The sequence below is a fragment of the Lingula anatina genome, chromosome 8, assembly GCF_051362555.1.
Source record: "Lingula anatina isolate TDL-2025a chromosome 8, LinAna3.0, whole genome shotgun sequence".
NCBI classification, from domain to species: Eukaryota; Metazoa; Brachiopoda; class Lingulata; order Lingulida; family Lingulidae; genus Lingula; species Lingula anatina.
In genome coordinates, this window is record NC_141774.1 from 9,893,647 (window position 1) to 9,917,212 (window position 23,566).

At 35.0% G+C, this 23,566-nt stretch overlaps 1 protein-coding gene across 7 annotated transcripts in view; it reads left to right on the forward strand.

The window, feature by feature from the left end:
- The window catches only part of LOC106157133 (kinesin-like protein KIF13A), a 112,275-nt gene that overhangs the window by 15,985 nt on the left and 72,724 nt on the right, over nt 1–23,566 (forward strand). For all 7 annotated transcript variants that reach the window (XM_086994310.1, XM_086994314.1, XM_086994315.1 and 4 more), the window contains exons 3-6: nt 11,890–11,908; nt 12,499–12,559; nt 14,273–14,365; nt 15,735–15,915. In XM_086994310.1, coding sequence (XP_086850436.1) covers nt 11,890–11,908; nt 12,499–12,559; nt 14,273–14,365; nt 15,735–15,915 — 354 coding nt within the window. The remainder of the gene's footprint in view (nt 1–11,889; nt 11,909–12,498; nt 12,560–14,272; nt 14,366–15,734; nt 15,916–23,566) is intronic.

Below are 23,566 nucleotides of genomic sequence, written 5' to 3' on the forward strand. Positions count from 1 at the left end.
TGAGTCAATATCGCACATATCTCCATGCTCTGGCTCTTGGAAACTATCCCATTACTGGTTCATATCCAAGGTAAAAATATTCTGACCAGTATTTATTATGATAGGCCATGCCGAAAAAAAAGCACCGCATTTTTATTTTAAGGACTACTGTAAGGATTTATGAAAATTTTTTGCATGTTTGCAAGAAGGGATCTCACCATGGGAATGAGGGCTGGAGACTTTCTTGCAAACTTCCAGCAAACCTTTAATGTTCCTGCAAATTTGCAGCAAATGTAATTTGTCCTTGCGACAACCTGCAAACAGTTTCTTGCAAACTGTTAAGTTTGTGACAAATTTACTGCAAATTTGCAGCAGTGTTGCTGCATACATAAATTGTTGCTGAGGGGACTGTTAAAATCATACCATGAAAACAACATCATATCGAGTCAGTCAAGACTGACCCTTAATAGCCCTCCATAGATGTGCTAATAATACAGAGAAAAAAAAAACTCAAATAAACAGAACTTGCGGGTCATTTGAGGGCTTTTTGTTTACCAGGAATTTGTTTGGATAATTGCCAGGAGAGAGAGAATTCCCAGGAATTCCTGATAATATGACTATATTATGGACGTACTTGTTGATACAGAGTTGATAAAATGACGGTGCTCATAATGGGGAGATCGAATTACCTAACGTCTTATTGACAATAAAATAGCACCTGTTAACAATTGCTGTCTGTTTTGAATAATAGGAAGAATACTAGTACTTGTTAGTGCATAGAGCTGGCAAGTACCGAATTTTCTGGGAAATTGTTTCAGTGCTTTTTCGTAATGCTTATAGCTGTAGCATTGTGTACATAGGAAAATAATTATTTATTTATTGTAATAGGAGGAAGGAGTTTTGGTCCATTTATCATTTGTGTAAAATTTATCATTTTTTTTTTATTTAGATAATATGTCAAAAAGGAAAATGATGTTAAATGGAAACTCGACTCATGAGAGGAAATCATTATGTCACGATGATGAATAGAAGATTGCCTGGAATTTTCTTTCAATATTTCATATTCTGACATTGACTTGGAGATGCCTGCTCCTGGGAATTATAAATTACATCACCACACAGACTGTATGACTAACTGTACAGACCAAGGTTAAGTTAACATTAAACTATACTGAACTTCACATAATAGACCGCATTCCCAACAGCAGACTAACAGATCCGTGGATCAAATATGGCGACACACTAAAAAGCTTGCTGTTTAATTCCTGATTAGACACTGAATAGATTCCCCATGGGGATTAGGCAACGAGCATTCAAGTGGGTCAGCCATATTTGAACCGTGGATCTATTAGTCCGTTGTTCTGAATGTGCTCATAGACCTTTATTCTGCTCATGGATTTATGTCCAGTCGGTTCATCCCAACCTTGATCATCATGTATTGCTTGTGAAGAAATTCACACTTAGCAAATATTTAAATGATTACATCATTATATTTGGAGTTATAGGTCTACACAAATGCATACCAATTCACACTTGATGATTGCAATTAAAAGTGACACCTGGTGGTAAAGAAAGGGAAGGCACACTTAGCAGGGGCAGACTCCCTACATAAATGATTACATCACTGTATTTACAGTTACAGGTCTACATGAAAGCATACCAATTTCACAAATGATCGCAATTATAAGCGACACCTGGTGTTGAAGATAAACCATGAACAAATGGCCGAAGTTTCTGTAATTATATATTCTACCTAAGATATCATTGCTACTGCGTCTAATTGACTTGCATGTGTGGAGTAAGCGTTGTTGTACTTTTCCCAGACAGTCCATTCCCTGGTGGTTTATTTGTTCAATTAATGGTAATTTGCGGAATGATTTTATTGCTTCCATATAACTCCATTATCACAGTCTTTCTAGCGAACACTCAGTGCTGTTTTTCATTTATGATACCTGCATTATGATGAAATATGTGCATGCAATGAAAATATATAGTAAATAATTATATATTTTGATTAAAATTATTATTATTAACAAACTTGAAGGGTTGGATTAATAAACCATGAAGAGTTGGAGTAATGATATGATGGAATATATGGAATATTTAGATAGAATTTAAACTTAGTATAAACTGTAATAACTTAAGAAAAGAAAGAGCTGCTTCAAACAAAATATAGTTACTTTGTACATAGGAGCTTTCTCAGTTATTCAACATATACTTGGAATGACATTCAAGTTGTACTAAGGTACACAAACATGGGTTAGAGATCCTTGCTTTCCTAGAGATTTGGCAAGTAAATTGGAAAGATAAATAGACGAAGGAGTTGTATTAGATAAGTGGGGAGATGTTATTTCTCCGTCTTCTGAAATTGGCATCCATTCACGATGTGTACACTGTACCTTCCTCGTCCACATATAAAAGGGGAAAAAGGGAAAGGAAGGAGAAATTGCCAAAAATAATTATTGACCCATAAAGATATGAAATCGTATCGATAATGCCATTTTTCTTCTTTTACAAAAAACCCGTTTCCATTCTGATATTTTGTATATCTTTGGTGTCGTACATTCATCAAAATCGATGCACATGACCGATTTAAGTGTTGTTCTTTTTACGTTGATTTTCATAGTTGTGGAAGCCTTAAACATAACACAGCATTTAGGCATCACTATGCATGAATGGGCTATAATGACTTGATTCTTTTCAAAGTTCTATCAAAAACTACATTCCATTCAGATGTTATGTAGTCTAAAAGAGCTGCATAAGGCGTTTTCTGGTCTGCATGCATTCTATGTTTTTATTACAAAAAAGCATTTATTTGTATGCCTTCAATGAACTTCTACATTTGATCAATGTTTGTATTTGCCTTTTTTTGTAAGGTTGGAATTTATTACTTTTCCCACAAGCATATGTTGTCTCTCTGATCTCTGATCCATGTGCTTTTGATTATACATTTTTTTATAAGATTATAAGTTTATTTTGATAAATAAAGTTTTAGATGCTTCTGTAGGGTTTTTTTCACCTTTAAGTAAGATAAAAATACTTTTGTATTTCTCTCCTTTAGCTCAGAATCATAAGAAGAAGAAATTATTTAGATCTCCCTTGGTATTATTTATTCAGCATATATAATTATTGAACAAATGTCAGTATATTGACCAAATACCAAAACATTTTTCAGAATTTTTAATAATCTTTTAAAGGTTTATCTTTGAGCTAAAAAACATGAATAATTTTAGCTCATGGAGATGACATTTGAATCTTCCTTGGTGAACTTTCATATATTCTGGCAAAGGAATTGATATTATGATACATCAGCTGAAACCTAATAAATTTTCATAAAAGAAGGTGAAATTTATAAGGTTAACTCAAATTTCAAGCTCCTCACTTATCCCAGTATTTTATTTTTGACAAGAATACTGTTCATATTTAAAAGTGTTATATGAAAATATAATAGGTCACACAATTTAATAAAGGATTGCCTTATATATTTATTGCTCTGTATTTCGTGGCTTAGAAAAAAATCAAGATTTCATTACAGCTGTTAAAACTGTTGGTGACTATTCCCACTTCAACCATACTAATACCATACAGGTTGTCCTGTCACGCTGGGATATAGGGATGAAAATTCCTTTTCATGACCAATGAAATGTCATTAAATATCCCACTTAACCTGATGGAAAAGGATGTTTTCTGAGATAACTGATTTCTGAGACAACTGTTTTTCTTACTTTGCCAAACTTATGCCAAATCAGTAGAATATTGAAATCCCTACAGCCATAACAAGACATCTGAAGAAAATGGACAGTGCTTTTATGATAGTATGGGACTAGTTTTTTTGGCGCAAATACATTAACCTGGGACAGTTTTGGGTGCTAACTGGTGAGATTGGATGGTAAATATTAAAAAAAAACAAGAGTAGGGCTTATAAGGCTTATAACGGTCTTCAAGAGTTTTTGAGTTGAAGACAAATTTATTTAGCGATCAATTTGACACCAAGTATGAATAGCAAGAAGGTTATCAGGGAGACCTATGTTTTTCTTTGAGGTCATATTGATCAAAACAGAATTTAAATATTTTTTTATTCCCACACTTTTTGTCTTCCATCTCTCTTTTTTTCTTTATTCATCTCTTTGAACCCTTCTGTCCATCCTTCCATTCATCACACTTCTTAGTTGAAAAATAACATAGAACCTAGATCAAATTTCATGGGCGAAAATTGTCATGATTTTTAACCGATTTCAGGATTTTCAGTCTTTATTTTGATCCTTAATCATATGGTCAAAATGCCTTGAGAAATTGCCACCTATGTTTTCAGGATTTTCAGTTTTAACAACTTTCACCCATGAAATTGACATTGATTTAGCCAAAAGGTGGTTTTGGGGGAAGGGGGAGGGGGTTCTTACGACCGCCCCCTCACATTCTCACTGCCCATGTGCCTGGGTCACAGTGGGAACTCATATGCTTTTAACATTTCCAATCAAAGTGGTTATCATAAACCAGCCAGCTTCTGTGGTGTTCAGGGTCTATTCTCCGCACAATACAACAGGTGAACCGCAAGTCATTATAAAACATCAAAGCTTACTAGAATTTCCCTGGAGTATTCCCCGTAGTCTCATTTCAGCCTGTGATCTTTTGGCAGGGTGATAAGGATGTGTTTTCTAGTTAATGTTCTGGCTCCCTGGACTTATTGACGGTAAACCAAACTGTCATCGGAGTTTTCAATAAAGAAATACAGCAAAAATGTGGCACAGATTAAACAGGTTTGGTATTTTCAATCTGTTGACTGCATGTGGCCAATATGGAGGCATCCACATTAACCTTATCAACCGTTGTGGTGTGTGGGCAGCAATGGGACTAGATAGTCTTTTGTGGTTAGATATTGTAATCATACTGTCAGCAAGATAGTGTGTGTATATATAATTAATTTGTCACAACTTGGCAGGAATGAGTCTTCATAATGCATCCATATTAACTGAAAGCAACACAATTGACTAGAAATAAACCTTTACACGTGTTGAAGAATTTCTAATCATAACAGGCCAGTCATATGACTTAAGCCAACCACAGTTACAGTGTGTGGGAAAACAGAGATTAGATAGACTGCATGTGGTTAGAAATTTAAATCACAAGATCGGCAAGTTTGTGGTAAATAAGTTAAGCTGTTACAACTCAATTGGAAACACGTCTTCTTCGTACACCTCCAGGATTTCTTCTATATTACTTGATCAAAAGACTGCTTCTTGTTCTCTGGGTCATTTTTTTACTCTCTGAAGAATTAATTCTAACATTATCTGTGATCAAAGAGAAAAGTTAGGCTGAAAATAACCACTTTATTGGCTTCCTTTCTTTGAAGCAACTCAATATTCCAAGGAAGGTGATTTGGTAAATAATCTAAGAATGAACAGGTGTGCTTTAATTGATAGTCATCTTTCTTCTCCATTATTTGTTAGTTATTTAAAGCAGTTCAAATCACAGTTTTACCAAGAAATGGCTTTTTATGAAGGAGAGATAAAGAAAAATATACAGAAGGTTAGGTCTAAATGCTCTGCAAATCAGGCTTTGATGGGATTATTATGAAACCACACTCTGTGGTTGGGAAGCACATGTAAGGAGAGCCGGTACATTGAGGTATGTGGTACATTGAGTTAGGAGTGCTGGTACATTGTGTTAGGAAAGCTGGTACAATGTGTTAGGTATGCTGGTACATTGTCCTTGAACAGCTGGTACACTGTGTCAGGTATGTGAGTACATTGTGTTAGGTGTGCTGGTACACTGTGTCAGGTATGTGAGTACATTGTGTTAGGTGTGCTGGTACACTGTGTCAGGTATGTGAGTACATTGTGTTAGGTGTGCTGGTACACTGTGTCAGGTATGTGAGTACATTGTGTTAGGGGTGCTGGTACACTGTCAGGTATGTGAGTACATTGTGTTAGGTGTGCTGGTACATTGTGTTAGGTGTGCTGGTACATTGTGTTAGGTGTGCTGGTACATTGTGTTAGGTGTGCTGGTTCAACAGTATTGAAAGGTATTTAGAAATGCCCCAAAAGACCCTGAAACCAATGTGCAATCATTTTTCTTTCATTTTTTTTTTCATAAAACTTTGAAGTATCTTGACAAGAAAAAAAAAACAGTGCATTAGTCTAACAGAGCCCATCATATTGACCACATGAAAAGATGAAAAAACACTAGAAATCCAGGATGTTTCAAGGAGTAATAAACACCTCAATATAGAAAGGAAGCAGAATATGAATGCGTAACTGTCCCTACTGCAGCCAGGGTCATGGAATTGGTACCTATGGTAACGGTTAGCATGGAAACCACTCAGCACTTTCCTTGGTATCAGCTGAGGATCAGCCCATACCATGTGATATCATGCCTCACACTCCTCTCATACCTGCTACATGGGGATAGACAGAGAGGTTGTTTGTGTCTAGAAATACTGGATCATACAGGAGAGAGAGAGAGAGAGAGAGAGAGAGAGAGAGAGAGAGGGGGGGGAGAGGGGGGAGGGAGGGGAGAGAGAGAGAGAGAGGAGGGGGGGGAGGAGGAGAGAGAGAGTGAGGAAAGGAGGGATGGGAAGAAAGAGAGAGAGACTAGGATTGAGAGAGAGATGGAGAAATAGAATCTAGGGTTGGATTTAGGATTGAAAGAGATGGGGCGAGAGAGAGAAAGAGGGATGGAAGGAGAAAGAGAGAGAGACAGGCAGGCAAATATACTTTCATACAGACAAAATGCTATATTTAATTGAGATATATGTACAAAAAAATTAATAAAATAAAATACAATACACCTGGAATTAAAATATTTATGCTTAATAAAAATGCACCAAAACAGACACAGTCAAAACAAACATCTAAATCAATGTAACTGTTCATTAGTTCTGTGGTGATGTGACAGTGAACAAAGAAACGGGGGAGTGGAAATATTGATTGCTAGATCAGGCCATAATCAGACCATGGTTTTTGTCTCTGTTTTTTTGTTGATATACAGCATGCTTTATGAGTTATAGATGTGTTTGAGGGCAAGAATTGGGGGGGGGGGGGTTTCTTCTTACATCACCTTGATGTAGATCTCTCTCATTCTCTTTCTGTGTGTGTGTGTGTGTGTGTGTGTGTGTGTGTGTGTGTGTGTGTGTGTGTGTGTGTGTGTGTGTGTGTGTGTGTGTGTGTGTGTGTGTGTGTGAGATAAAAGACTAGTGAAATTATGTAAATATTTATGATATTTCGGTATTAATATTAAAAATGCACAGTGGCTTTGCTGCACTTGCTTAATCATATCAAAAAATTAATTGATGAAGACGAGTTTTTATGTTAATGCAGTAACCATGTTGTCAATTTGGCTGACACTAAGATGGGTTTCCATTTAGTCAGATAACTGGATGATTTTCTCAAAGTTGATTTAAGCAAAGATAAAAGAGAAATTAATAAAAGCCCTATTAACTATAGCAAGATAAAAGTACAATATTTTACAGTTTCCTTAGCCTTGGTGCAAAAAAACCAGCATTTGGTCATAATTTCCTGTGCTGAATTGAGTTTGGGATTTGCGGAGAGCTATTTTTTATCTGCATGCCATGTTACCTTCTAATTTCCACATCGGTGAATTTTGTTATGAGGAAAGTTTGATATGTGCATGGTATGCTGAGGCAGTTAGGGCAAGACATTTTCCTCGGGGACAAAAATAATTGAATTTGTATTCACAGAGAGCCATCATCATTTATTCTCTGTTTCTGCATTTCGGCAGTGATTTTAACCATAGTTGACATAACGGCGAGAAGAATTTGAACTTTTGTAAAGAATATGGTAAACTTAAAACGTCAAATCTGATATTTTCAGTAATTTTAATTGGAATTACTCGGTAATTTTACATTTCTCACTTTTCTGAACATTTTATTATTTAAGGATCATATTTTGATTTAACTTACAGCAGAATATTGTGACCTGAACACAGGTTTTCATAAGGATGCTTTAAATCAATATTTTTAAGAATTCAAGACAAAACATTGTTTTTATGTTTATTTTTTTTATTGGTGAACAAAATCTGTTTCAGTTTAGGGTAAAATATCAGTAAGCTCACTTAGAGTAAGTCTTCAGTAGGCATAGCACAATGTATTTCAACAGTGCCAACAGCTGTCAAGATATGAGTCAGAACATAGATTGAAAGATTTGATTTAGATCCTAAAAAACTTAAATTGAATTCACTGTTTTTTATTCTTTTTTGTGAGTTAGAGTCGTTTTTCTCTCTGCTTTTGACCTAAAAACTGAAAAAGGGAAAATTATTTCTGCAAAATTTTATCATGGAGGTCATATATAAGGGCTCATTCACACTGACTTCATCGGTCTTTGTAGATCGATCCAACTTTGCAAGGACTCCCGCTGGCTGCAATCAGTTTAACAGATTTACATGCCGGGCATTGAGTAGAATACTGAAAAGCTGGTGACTATATGATTGTATTCAGCAAGAGTCCCCGCAGAGTTGGATCGAGCTACATGGACTGATGGTGTCTATGGAAATGAGCCCTATTACTCTCTCGAGGAAAGTATTGTGGCACTGTTTAAAAATAGTTTTATAAAATTATAAAAGATATGATAGGCATATCTAGTATTGAATCTTTTTGCATTTGATTTAGGATAAAATAGCTCTACAAGTATTGTCGTTTCAGGATAAAGTTCTAAACGTTTTGAATCTGGATAATAAATTTACTAGTAATATTTTTATCTTAAGCCAGAAAATTCATTTGATAAGACTTAGTAGGGTAAAATAGTAACTTGAGTATTATGATTTTATATAATAAAGGAAAAATCTGAAACTTGAAAACAGTTGTAATGCTTTTATCTGAAACCAGTAGAAAAAAAATGCAATATAGAATATAACGAAAACAACCTGTGAGAGTTGCACTGTAGAATTTCCAGAGCCTCAATATAACTCTTAGCTCAACGTGATGTAAATGCTCTCCACTGTCACACAGAACCTATTCCCTAAATGTTTAATCCATAATGCAGTGTGGTTGCCCAACTTATGAAACATGACTAAAAGGGCATTGGTTCTTAGGGGAAATCAGCTTATTTAGCATGCGTTCTTGGACCTCTTTTGCATTAGTGAACACTGAATGGCAAAGGTACCTTTAGATTTTGAACCTGGAGATCAATTTGCTGCCCAGAGGTAGAAAAAATGTAATAAATAAATGACGATAGCATGGGAATCATGAAAGGCATGAGGTAAACAGATCAGATGAATAATTAGTTATTTAGATTATAAACCATTTTGTTATTAAGTATTTGTTGAGTGCTCTGACGAGTTGTAGGCGAGCTGGTATCAGTGCTTTGGGGGGGGGGGGTTCCAAACAGACAAACAAACAAACAAAAACTTGTCAATGAGTGAAAAATTGATCTTAACTTCAAAAAAAAAAAAAAAAAAAAAAAAAAAAAAAAAAATATATATATATATATATATATATATATATATATATATATATATATATATATATATATATATAATTCTGCTTTGAACCCTGCTAACATGAAGACAATTGCCTGTTTCCCAACAAATGAGAAATCACCATTGTGTGCCTGTGACAACAAATTTCAAAGGTAGTTGTGGGGTGCCGTGGGGTTCTTCTGAAAAAGTGGACCTTTTAACCAGCTTACTTGACCTAACTTGAGTTGAAAAATGGCACAGAACCTAGAAGAAATTGCCATTTAGAGAAGACCTCCTCTGGTCAAAAGGGTTGTTCTTCGGAGCCCCCTACCAACCCTCCTTGTCTATAGACCTGAAATGCCTTATGTAGATACATTAGGGGACCATGCCCAGACCCTATCGTACTAACTGTGGTTCAATCTATCACCAAGGGGATTTTGGCTAAATTGCAATCAATTTAAACGGCTTAGATGTCAGTCATGACTATACTGAAGCTGCAAGGGGGTACTGAATTAATTATCGATCAGCAGCACGGGCAGAGCCAGAGATATTTTCTGAGAGTCTTCCGAATTATCTCTGTTGATCCATCCTCCATTTTTGACCGTCTTCCGACAGAAAAAATTAGATACCCGTCAATGTAAACTTGAAAATCTGACCTTCTTCCGGAAGACCCAGAAGACGGCCTAAATCCGCCCCTGAGCAGCTTCAGTAGGCATGCCAGACATCTAAGCCGCTTAAGCTAGAGCAATTTAGCAAGAAAGCTCTCGGAGATGGATCGATCCTGCTAGATGGGTCTAGCTTAGAGAACCCTGTCATAGTTGCTATGTTTTAGCAGACAACTACTGGACTCCAAGCTCCAACAATTATTGCACCGTGGCTCCATCTGTGGGGAATACAAAGCTCAAGCCTCTGTGTCGCAGACGTCATTGGCACCACGCCAGAGTTAAAACCTTTTATTGCATTACACTGTCAGAAAACTCAATTAATGCCTTCACTTTTGTGGCAGACAATATTGGTGTTCTCATTGTTAAGTATCTTATATGGCCTCTGGTTAGGATTGCATAAAGCAATAACCGTTTCATTAAAGAATGATGAGTTTTACGTAATTGTGATGGTTTTAATGTGGACTTCTTCTAAAAATGTCATTTGAATAAAGGTATGTTTTCATTTGGGTTGCAATGACTTTATTTGATACAGTCCATCTCAGAAAGTTAATTAAGATTATTCACCGTGAGAAACTGGTCTTACAGAAGACAATTAGTTTATTACAGTGTCGATGGGTGGTACAACAGAAGGATTAGATTGGTTTCATATGGTGAGCTAACGATGCACAGCTCTCTGTGGATTTCCATTTACCTAGGATTACAGGGGTGGTGAGCCATACAACTGAGGGATTAGATTGATATTCTTTAGTAAACATGTTTTGACCAGCTGAAAATTAATATTCTGTTGACTGCTAAATCCCACTCCCATCTCTCCATCTCCCATAAACAGTTATCAAATACTATGTTTTTCTGATACCTTAGACGTAAGTTTCACTTTTTGCTTGTTTGTCATTTAAGTACTGGGGGGGGGGGGGGGGGGTGTCAGACCTGTTGCCATTGCAATGCAAAGGTGTAAAATGGATTGTATTGTGCCTGGTGGACCAAAAGTGACTAGGAACGGCATGTAGGTCCATAGATAGCATTAACCTAATCATTTAGTATACAACAGGTCATTGAGGAATTTTATGAGGCATGTAATTCCTTAAAATACTAGATAATTCTAATGGAGTTTATAAGGTTATCATAGAAGGCATGTTATACATAGAGAGTTTTTGTGTACGTCACTTTTGTAATTTTTAGGCTTTGGGGTTTGATAATGAGGCTAACTGCCATATCATACATTGTGTTCTTATCTACTGTATATGTTTTTATGTAAATCATAAAAGATGAAAATGAAAAGGATTTTTAGTATGATTATGCACCTGACACTGTAATAAAAGATGTTAGACGTACTGGGGACCAAAATATGATGACCTTTTCAAGTTATTTTCTCTTTAGAGAATGCTTGAAGTTGAACATTCATTGGGAGGTTCTTGATGAATGCCATGCCTCATTTAACTAATATAATTATTGAAAGCCAAAGTCTCATTTGTCTTTTAGACATCAATCAAAAGAAACAATGTGATATAACCATAGCAAGTTTATTTAGATTTTGAGTATAATAGAAAATTATAATTGGACATTTTCCTCTTTGCTTTTAATACTGTTATCAATTAAAAATAATCCTTTCAAATTTGTATTTTTATTTTCTATAGAATTTTTTTATGGATTTTTAACTCTCAATAAATAATTGAATAAATATGTTATCATTATTATTATTTCTACTGTCATTATTGTTATTATTATTATTAATGCTGGTTGTTTTCTTCTTTTCATTTCATTTTCCATCATTGTCTGTGGCCATCATCTCTCTCTTGGTACGACATATCGATTGTTGCCATGCTGGATCTTATAGCCACAAGAGGGCGCCAAAGGTAAATGACTTGTTTTTGTTTTTGTTACACTTAGGAAGAAAGTATAGTAAGTACGTAATGCAAAAGCACTCAACTCAAATGAAATACAAGTACTAGTGTCACCCGCATACACTCACTTATACAAGCACGTTACAAAAAATATGTTATTGTGATTCATAGGTACAATACAAAGAGATGAGTTGCATAACGTGGATACATCACAAACAGATATTATTACAAATTGCATAACATGAATACATTACAGACATACTGGGGTAGCGCTAGCAATTTTTTTCACTTAGCCAAATCACCACATTTTTGTCAATTTGTTATCAAAATGGTTATAATTTGGCTAAAACATGTCAAATCAAGCCCTTTTTCTTTAGCCAATTTAAGTCAGTTTTAGCATTTGGCTAAATTGGCGAGTGTTAGCGCTACCCCAGACATATATTATAACTCATTGAATAACATGGATACATAAGAAACAGATGTTATAACACATTTCATAACATGGGTACATTACAGACATATTTTATAACAAATTGTGTAACGTGGATACATTAGAAACAAATTTTATAACACATTGCAATAATTTATGTTACTATTTTCAGACTTTTGCATTTGACCATTCCTTCTGGTCCATTGATGAAAATGTCAAGGAAAAATTTGCTTGTAAGTAGAGAGAGAGAGAGAGAGAGAGAGAGAGAGAGAGAGAGAGAGAGAGAGAGAGATCTTTAAAGCTCTTGGCACAGAATGTTATGAAGGCAACAACAATAAAACAATTGTGCTGTTGTAAGGAAAGTACTTAATGCATAGAGATTCTGCTATTTTAAAAGCATTTCTGGGACATGGAAAAGCAAAAAAGCAATTAAAAGAAACCAAGAAATTGATGCCAGTTGCATTCACATTAATACAGTTTTAAATGAGAAGCAAATTGGTTCCCAGTATCTAATTTAGTTCGAGTTTAAATAAGATTATGTAACAAATGAAGAAAAACTTCACCTGTAACAAATTAAGAAATTAAAGCTACACCTGCTTAAACTAGCGTGCATGCTGTTGTTTTGTTGCTGAAGTCTTATGCAGCAAATGCTGATGCTGATGCATGTTGATGAAACAAATCGAAGACTCAAATGAAGCGGCAGTTTCTTGGAGCATACATCATTTGTCGCACTTTGAAGATTTCATAGAAAATAATCAATTAGCAATTTCATGGGAGAAATTGAGACATGGAAATGTATTAAGTTGTCATCAGTTCCTTTTCCTCAGAGACTCAAGTGGGAGTGGGATGCAGTCGATGTTATCGCTTTTTATAATGAAGTATTAAGATAAAAAACTTCCAATTAGAGTGTGCATTTTTCTTTTAGTTGACTTTGTCTTTCTGGGTAAGATTTAATTTATGATATTGTCTGTATTATAAGATTATGTAATTTGTAACAGAGAGGAAAAACATCAGGCAACAAGTAAGATAAGGAATAAAAATCAATTCTACTTATCAAAAATTAAAAAAGTATTTAATGATAATATATATTTAACTATATATGTGATAATATCTTCATAAACTTAGAAAACATTTATTAAAAGCTGAAATAGTTGTAGATTAAAAAAAAAAGTAAATACATATTTAGAGTGTTTTAAAGAAGTGATTACTGGTAAATCAAAGTGACAAACAGAAGACACTATTAACTGGTAATCTAATTGCACAGTGCCATAATTTTTGTGTAATAAGTGTCACATATTAAAGTTACGTCAACCGTCATTAAGTGGACATTAATTATCTTCCGCCTCTTAACAAATGCTTTGAGAATACCCTATCTGATTTAATGTGACGTTCATTTATGCCAATTTGATAGAAGAAAAGATAATAATTGATAATCAAATGATTTTCAGTGTGACTAAGGAAATTGCAATGCTTTTTATGGAATCTAGAAAGGAAGTGGAATATAATGTTCCGCTGGATTTGTCCAATAATTCAGGGCTTCTGCAGCTGTTAATAGGTAACAAACGCTGCAGGTGAAATTTACACTGGTTTGAGAAACGTGTCTAAATTGGTGAACAATTCGATCAGGTGTGCGTTAGGTGATAGTTGCCAATCTTGTTAAGTCCCATATGGCCTGGTAATTGTCGTAGAAAAGGTTAACTGACTGATGTTGAGTTCCATACTGTATTCAGGTGACATCTTTTGTCATTATCAACAACAAAGAATATTTTCTGTTCTGATTTTTACATAATTGTTTATAAGAAATACATTTTTGTCTTTAAATGGTGAATACACACGCGCATGCACATACATTCACACACACGCATTTTTCCTCAATCAGCAATATTTTTAATAACACATGTTTATGTATATATTTCAAAATATTTTTGTTTATTTTTTCTGTATAGGTCAGTCCACAGTCTATGCCAGATGTGGGAAGGAAGTATTGGACAAAGCATTCCAGGGCTACAATGCCTGTATATTTGCCTATGGACAGACAGGTAATGTTTTATATAATAGGAGAATTTCTGTCTTCTGGGCTCACACATTAAAAAATATATATTAAGTTATTATCAAGGCTTTACCCAGAGAGCCGTCCAGCCATCATATGGATGTCCATTAGCTTGAAAACATCACCTGTATTTCCAAAGATGGCTTGATGGCTTACAAAATTTGGGGTTGGTTGGTTAGGCTTGCTTGGGTTGGACTCCCTGTGAATAAGGGTTGGACAGAGGCTGTCTTCTGGGTCTTCCACAAGACGGTCAGAATTTTTCAAGTTTCACTGATGGGCATTGAATTTTTTCTGTTGGAAGATGGCCAAAAATGGAGGATGGATCAACAAAGATAATTTGGAAGACTGTCTTAAATGTCTTTTGATCCACTCCAGTGAATTGATGACCAAATTACAGATTCACATTTTGGACTCCCTGTACCCCAAATCCTGGGGAAACCCCCCGGTTATTATGCATGTAAAGTAAAGCTTAGTCAACTATTGAACACTATTTCTGATTTATTCAACCAGGGGCAGATCCAGAGATATTTTCTGACAGTCTTCCAAATTATCTTTGTTGATCCATTCTTCATTTTTGACTGTCTTCCGACAGAAAACATTAGATACCCGTCAATGTAAACTTGAAAATCTGACTGTCTTCTGACTGTCAACCCAGAAGACGGCCTAAATCCACCCCTGTCAAGGTACACACAATATGATACTTACACTAGAATTGTCTGCTTGGTTGTAAAAATGTACTTTTGACATTAAGTTCTGATACCTTGTGAAAACGGAGAACTAGTTTTTCACTCGTGCATCATGGGAACTGATACTCTGTTACTCCCGGTGACGCCTCAAATACCAAGCTGTCTGGGGCCTCCTTGGGAAACTTGGCATATCACGGAAAAACTGTCAATTCATCAAAAGAGGTGTGGAGTCTTTTAGCCTAATGGAATTTACCAGAAAGGTGAAATCAGACCTATAACTCAAGAATGAAAGTTGGCTTTTTAATTAAAAGGATGAAGTTTTAAATCTTCCATAATTGGTGCCCTAATAAAAAAATGTACCATTCTTCTATTCTGTTGCCGAAAAATAAACTTACAATGTTCATCAGGACCATTCCCCTGTGATCTATAGTTTTGTAGACTTAGGCAGTCTTACCTTAGAAGAAAAATGTGATATGCAACGTGATATGTAAAATATTCACAATTTTCATCAATATTATTTCTCTATGATATGCAATTCCAGGCTCCAACAAGTACTACCTTATTATATATTGATAGGTACCTTAGAAAAGGAGTATGTGATATTCCATTTGTGACGAATAAAATATTTACGATTTTCATCAATATATTTTTGTTTGCGATGTATTATTTCAGGATCGGGCAAGTCCTACACCATGATGGGTACGGCTGAACAGAAAGGGATCATCCCTCGCCTCTGTGACGCCTTGTTTGAGCAGATCACTAACAACCAGGATGAGAGCCTCTCCTACAAGTGTGTCGTGTCCTACATGGAGATCTATAACGAGAAGGTCCATGACTTGTTGGATCCTAAAGGGTAAGAAGAATGCTATGAGGTCACTGGACCTTAAATTTCACACAGTAAGCACACAGGTTACAAGAGCCAAGATTTTGAAATTATGGAGTTGGATGAGATAAATGGATCCCTACAAATACTGAATAATCTCATGAATATCCAGATAGGAAAATTGCTGATAATCTTTTATCTTAGTTGATTATAGTAGTGATGAGAAAAAAGTCTCATTGGTTCTGTAAATAGTTATACTGAAGAATATCCACGGTACAAATCTTACATAGCTTTCAGTTGTGAACAGTTCTAGATGAGATTTTAATGGAACCAATTAAAATCAATCAAGTAAATTGGCTACGTCAAGCACGAGCAGTCTGTTTTGGTGAATCTCTTACTTTTACTTAGTAACAAGGCCATTAAGCTGTGGATCTCTAAAACTGGTGCAATACAGAAAACTGTACCTCGAGATATGAAATTTGCTTTTTTATGTACAGACACAGATGTGTCTGTACATATTGCCATCACCTGCGTCTGTCGTCGCCGTCGTCGCCGTCGCCGATGCCGATGCCGGCGCCGTGCACTTTCCTTGTTAACACGATAAGTGGAGGGCAGTTTTACTTTTTGGCTTTATATTTACAGAGCTGATGAATATTCATAAAACGCAGGTCAAGTTCGAAAATCAGCATGATCGGGCCATTATTGTAGAATTTTTGCTGTTTTTTCACTTTTAAGCATATATGCAACCCTGTTAACACATTTTAAGGAAAACCGATAGGCCTGTTGTCATGAAACTCACAGGAGTAATCAATCTTACTAAAACGCAGGTCAAGTTCGAAAATCGGCATGATCGGGCCACTATTTTAGTAGTTATGCTGTTTTTTCACTTTTTAGCATATATGCAACACTGTAAACACAATATAAGAAAAACAGATAGGCCAATTGTCATTAAACTCACAGGAGTGGTCAATCTTACTAAAATGCAGGTTGAGTTTGAAAATTAGTATAATCGCGCCATTGTTTTAGAAGTCATGCTGTTTTTTCACATTTCCTCAAATTCAATTCTTAGGCATGTTAACAGTCTTATTATTTAATTAATAAGACACATAAAAGTGTTTGTTTGACATTTCCTGCATCTTTACAACGTTGTTTGTTGATTATGTAGAAATTATGGTAAACTTGTTATCGTGTATCGTGTAATAAAGTGTCAAAAATGGAAATAAACTCATATCAGTCAGATTCAATCATTTACTATGTTCAGAATGTCAGAATGGAGGAAATTGGACATTTGACACAGTTCTATTGATATTTGTCCCATCTCATCAATTTTCTTAGTTGATCATATAAAAATGGCAGTAAACGGTTTATTTCATCTTATATTAAAAAAGTGTTAAAAATGGAAATAAACCCATTTCAGCACAGTGCTGTCTAGTTTACATTTTGGCATATTCAAGGTGTCACTTTGAAGTTCCATGGGCATGAAGACCTTTGCTAGTCACATTTTCTGAATATACATGACATTATTAAAAATTGATGATCATTATGCTGTTAAACATTATGTAATATTGGATCAAAATTTGAAAATAAACCTATTTTGGGCACTGTTCCCATGATGGCCATTTAAGGAAAACCATGTCATTTACTGTTCTCAAAATTACAGAAAGAAACATGGGACTTAAATACAGCTTCAGTAGGCAATGCAATCTGTTTGGTAATTCTTTCTGCCGGTTAAACAGTTTTTTTGTGAAAGTTTAATTTCACATATTGGCATTTTCAAGGTGTGACTTTGAAGTTCCACAGGCCTGAAGACCCATGCTAGACACATTTTCTGAAAATCCATGATACCTTTATTTTATTATTAAAAATTGATTGTCATTATGCTGTTAACCATTATGTAATATTGCATCAGAATAGAAGAACACACAATTTTGGGTGCTGCTGCCATGAAAACCATTATGGGAAAACCATGTTACTTATGATTGCCAAACTTTCAAAAAAGAAATACAGGACTAAAATGCAGCCTGAGTTGGAAAAGCAGTCTAATTGACTTCTTTTTCTGGAAGTTATACATTTTCAGAGTGTGAACTTGAACTCCTATGGGGCTGAAGCCTTATGCTTGTTACACATTTTACTTACATTGGAATTACCTGTTGAGCATAATTAAAATTTGATGTTGAATTTGCAGTTTAACATAATGTACTTTTGCATCAGAATTGACTGTACCCTATTTTGTTTTTTCCTTCTTGTTGTCTGTACATTTGACAGCTTTGCTGCCTTGTTCTGTTGGTGACGTGTGTTTTGCTTCTTTGATGTGGTATCTATTTGCGAAATCAAACCAGGGCTTTCGGAGGGATTTTAGAGGACATGTTCAGGAAGTGAGATGATTGACCGTTTTCGGATAATTTGCCTATTTGTCTTCCTGAAGATTATTTTTGAAAGATTTGAATGTGGCCACCTATACCCCTAAAGGATTTTTTTTCACAAATGTCAGTCTTGCCCGTGTGTGCTTGCATTCCCATTATTTCCCAGTATGGAAACTGATAGCAGTGTGCTGAATGTGTTGTTGAAGAGATTAGGATGATATTGTTTCAAATTTCAGACATCAATTCCCAAGAGAACCTGTAATGGGTTTGGCATTTTTGGTTTTAAAACCAAGCGTTATTCCACTGAAGTTGTTCTAGCTTTTTGCCTCCAATTCCCAAAGTGCTTATGCTCACACCCTAAACACTTTGGCTTTTTATGTATGATCATGGTCCTTGTCATATTAAGAAAAGAAAAGAATAAAAATGAATGAACATGGGCCTTGTCATATTTAAGAAAAGAAAAAAATTCAGTGACATTTTGTTGAAATTGTTCTTGACTAGCTTTTTTGCCTCCATTTCTCAAGGTACCTTTGCTCACATCCAAACCAATCCTTTTCACATCCTTCCATTCACTTTCAATGTCTAAACCAATTGGTTTGGTGAGCATCTGATAAATGGTGAAAACTTAAAAAATCATTCGCTTAAAAATAGTTTAATAATTGAAAGTACCCGAATGTGACATGGCCATATTAGGTGAAGAACTTTTCAAAATTACCCAGAGGCCCATTTTCAAGTTTAGCAGAATTTTTTAAGTGAAAAAAATATGTAAACAGAGGATTATCTTCGAAAAAAAAAAAAAAAATTCAAAACCGACTAGTTTTCATACTTTGAGTAGACCATGCACATACAGGTTGTTCATGGCTATTTCTGGTGGTGTGGAGGAATTCCTTGATTTTTATGTACAGACACAGATGTGTCTGTACATATTGCCATCACCTGCGTCTGTCGTCGCCGTCGCCGATGGCGATGCCGATGCCGATGCCGTCGCCGTGCACTTTCCTTGTAAACACGATAAGTGGAAGGCAGTTTTACTTTTTGGCTTTATATTTACAGAGCTGATGAATATTCATAAAACGCAGGTCAAGTTCGAAAATCAGCATGATCGGGCCATTATTGTAGAAGTTATGCTGTTTTTTCACTTTTCAGCAGATATGCAACCTTGTAAACACATTTTAAGGAAAACCGTTAGGCCTGTTGTCATGAAACTCACAGGAGTAATCAATCTTACTAAAACGCAGGTCAAGTTCGAAAATCAGCATGATCGGGCCACTATTTTAGTAGTTATGCGGTTTTTTCATTGTTCAGCATATATGCAACACTGTAAACACAATATAAGAAAAACAGTAAGCCCAATTGTCATTAAACTCACAGGAATGGTCAGTCTTACTAAAACGCAGGTTGAGTTCGAAAATCAGCATAATCGGGGCATTATTTTAGAAGTTATGCTGTTTTTTCACATTTCCTCAGATTTCCTCAGATTTAATTCTTAGGCATGTTAATAGCCTTATTATTTAAGTAATAAGATACGTAAAAGTGTTTGTTTCACATTTCCTGCATCTTTACAACATTGTTAGTTGATTCTGTAAAAATGATGGTAAACTTGTTATCGTGTATTGTGTAATAAAGTGTCAAAAATGGAAATAAACTCATATCATTGCAGTTTGTCGGATTCAATCATTCACTATGTTCAGAATCTCAGAATGGAAGAAATTGGACATTTAACACTGTTCTATTGATATTTTTCACATCTCATCAATTTTCTTAGTTGATCTTATAAAAATGGCAGTAACCTATTAATTTTGTTTTATGTTAAAAAAGTGTTAAAAATGGAAATAAACCCATTTCAGAACAGTGCAGTCTTGTTTACATTTTGGCATTTTTAAGGTGTGACTTTGAAGTTCCATCGGCCTAAAAACCTTTGTTAGTCACGTTTACTATTTGTCCATGATACTAATATTTTATTATTAAAAATTGATGATCATTATGCTGTTAAACATTATGTAATATTGCATCAAAATTTGAAAAAAACCTATTTTGGGCACTGCTCCCATGATGACCATTTAAGAAAAACCATGTCACTTACTGTTCTCAAACAGTACAGTTAATATGTACAAATGTGTCTGTACATATTTCCATCACCTGCGTCTGTCGTCGCCGTCGTTGCCGTCACTGTCGCTGTTCCCGGCGCCATGCACTTTCATTGTAAACACGATAAGTGGAAGGCAGTTTTACTTTTTGGCTGTATATTTACAGAGCTGATGAATATTCATAAAATGCAGGTCAAGTTCGAAAATCGGCATGATCGGGCCACTATTTTAGTAGTTATGCTTTTTTTTTCACTTTTCAGCATATATGCAACACTGTAAACACAATATAAGAAAAAACAGATAGGCCAATTGTCATTAAACTCACAGGAGTGGTCATTCCTGCTAAAACGCAGGTTGAGTTCAAAAATCAGCATAATCGGGCCATTATTTTAAAGAAATGCAGTTTTCTCACATTTCCTCAGATTTAATTCTTAGGCATGTAAACAGTTTCATTATTGAACTAATAAGATACGTAAAAGTGTTTGTTTGGCATTTCCTGCAATTTTACAACATTATTAGTTGATTATGTAAAAATGATGGTAAACTTGTTATCGTGTATTGTGTAATAAAGTTTCAAAAATGGAAATAAACTCATATCATTGCAGTTTGTCAGATTCAATCATTCACTATGTTCAGAATCTCAGAATGGAAGAGATTGGACATTTAACACTGCTCTGTTGATATTTTTCCCATCTCATCAATTTTCTTAGTTTATCATATAAAAACGGCAGAAAACTGCTAATTTTGTTTTATGTTAAAAAAGTGTTAAAAATGGAAATAAACCCATTTCAGAACAGTGCAGTCTTGTTTACATTTTGGCATTTTTAAGGTGTGACTTTGAAGTTCCATGGGCCTGAAGACCTTTGCTAGTCACATTTTCTGAATATCCATAATATTAATATTTTATTATTAAAGTTGATGGTCATTATGCTGTTAAACATTATGTAATATTGCATCAAAATTTGAAAAAAAAAAACTATTTTGGGCACTGCTCCCATGATGACCATTTAAGAAAAACCATGTCATTTACTGTACTCAAACTTACAGGAAAGAAACATGGGACTAAAATACAGCTTCAGTAGGAAATACAGTCTGTTTGGTAATTCTTGCTGCCAGTTAAACAGTTATTTTGTGAAAATTTAATTTTTCACATATTGGCATTTTCAAGGTGTGACTTTGAAGTTCCACGGGCTTGAAGACCCATGCTAGTCACATTTTCTGAAAATCCATGATACGTATATTTTATTATTAAAAATTCTGTTAACCATTATGTAATATGGCATCAGAATAGAAGAAAACACAATTTTGGGTGCTGCTGCCATGATGACCATTATGGGAAAACCATGTTACTTATGATTGCCAAACTTTCAAAAAAGAAATACAGGACTAAAATGCAGTCTGAGTTGGAAAAGCAGTCTAAGGAACTTCTTTTTCTGGAAGTTATACATTTTCAAAGTGTAAACTTGTCACATATTTTAATTACATTGGTATTAATTGTTGAGGATAATTAAAATTTGATGTTGAATTTGCAGTTTAACATAATGTATTTTTGCATCAGAATTGACAGTAGCCTATTTTGTGCATAGTTATTTCCTGTTTTTTGTCTGTACATTTGACAGCTTTGCTGCCTTGTTAAATCAGTTCTGAAGGCATCCTTCCCGCCTCCCTAGTCCCAGCCAATAGGTGTTGGTGCCTCATTAAATGTTCATTTTTTTTTTTTTTTTTACAAAAAACCAGGCTTGGTGAATTATTACTTGTTATAGGGGATGCGAGAGTACTTGACTGTACTCTTATAGGTAAAAATGTTCAGGCTTATGCCATGCCTTATTTCAGGATTTTAGGTATGAATTTTTTTGATTATTTTTTTATATGGTCTAAATGCAATTGGAAATTGCAAGGTACATTTTCAAGATTTTCAGTTTAACAACTATCACCCATGAAATTTTGACCCAAAGTGGACACTGATTTGGCCCAAAGGTCACCCATGCACTCCAATGATGTCAGTATGGCCACTCACGTAGTCTGTCAATGTCACACAGTGTTCAGTAATCTTGTTAAAATGATGAATAAAAAACTGAGACATCATTTTGCTTTGAACTAATTGAAGCCTTGCTGTCATTTGTAATGACCTTAGGTGTCATTTTCTGGAACGCTAGTTTGTTTTGATTTACATATGTTATGAACATTGACGTAGGTATGGTTCATATATTGTAGACAGCCAAACAAATTGTGCATGCACTTCCAAGCCACCCATTAATCTTTAATAATTCATATTTTTTGTATTGGTTGAACAGAATAGAATAGAATTATAGGTTAGCTTGTTTTTCAGTTTTATTGCTACCATTCAATGGGAATTTTCTCATTTTAAGAATTCACAGATGTACCAATTAAAAAGATCTAGTCATTACTATACCCTTTTATTTGGATGTATATAAAAAAAAAAACTATTTAGGTTCCCCCTATTCTAAGGTAATTAAACCAAACAATTTCATAAGTATGCCATGTATTTCTGAGTTGAACACTTATTTTGAAAAATGGTAATAATTTATTTTTAGTATGGCACTGTTAATGATATGGAGAATGGTCAGATGATCACATTATAATTAGTTTACTATAATGACTATGCTTGCAAGCACGTATCAGCACATTTCCCTGTAGTAAAGAGAGGAAGTATACCAGAGGATTCCACATGGCAGCAATCAAGTTGTGATATCATTTGTCTCTCTCTCTCTTTCTTTGCCACCCTTGGGCACACTGATACCTCTTGGTATATGATGTAGGGTTTTTATCGCTGGCTTATAAAGTTCAATCAGTTTGTACCATGCATTGGCAATCATGTTCATCAGATTGGAAAATGAAATGAAATAAATAAAATCAGTTGGAAAATGTTCTCTCTTAAAGATGACCCAATACTCTGGAGGAGTATCCTGATGTGGGGTTCTCAGCAATGTCCTCGTTTTGAAATGCCTTTTTTTAAATGGGGGAAAACAGTGTAATCATGTTCATTGTTGAATAAAATAGTGTAGAAAATCATATGAAAAACACCAAGGCGTGAAGATACGTGATGTATGTCTTTCTGGTCCAATTCCCTGTGTTTATATGACTTTATGGCCCAGTTCCCTGTGTTGTTTGACTTTCTGGCCTAGGTTTCTGTGGTCAGAAGATGTTGCCAAATCCCTGTGGTGAAATGACAGACTGCCTTAAAGACCTGGTATTGTTAGATCAACTGTA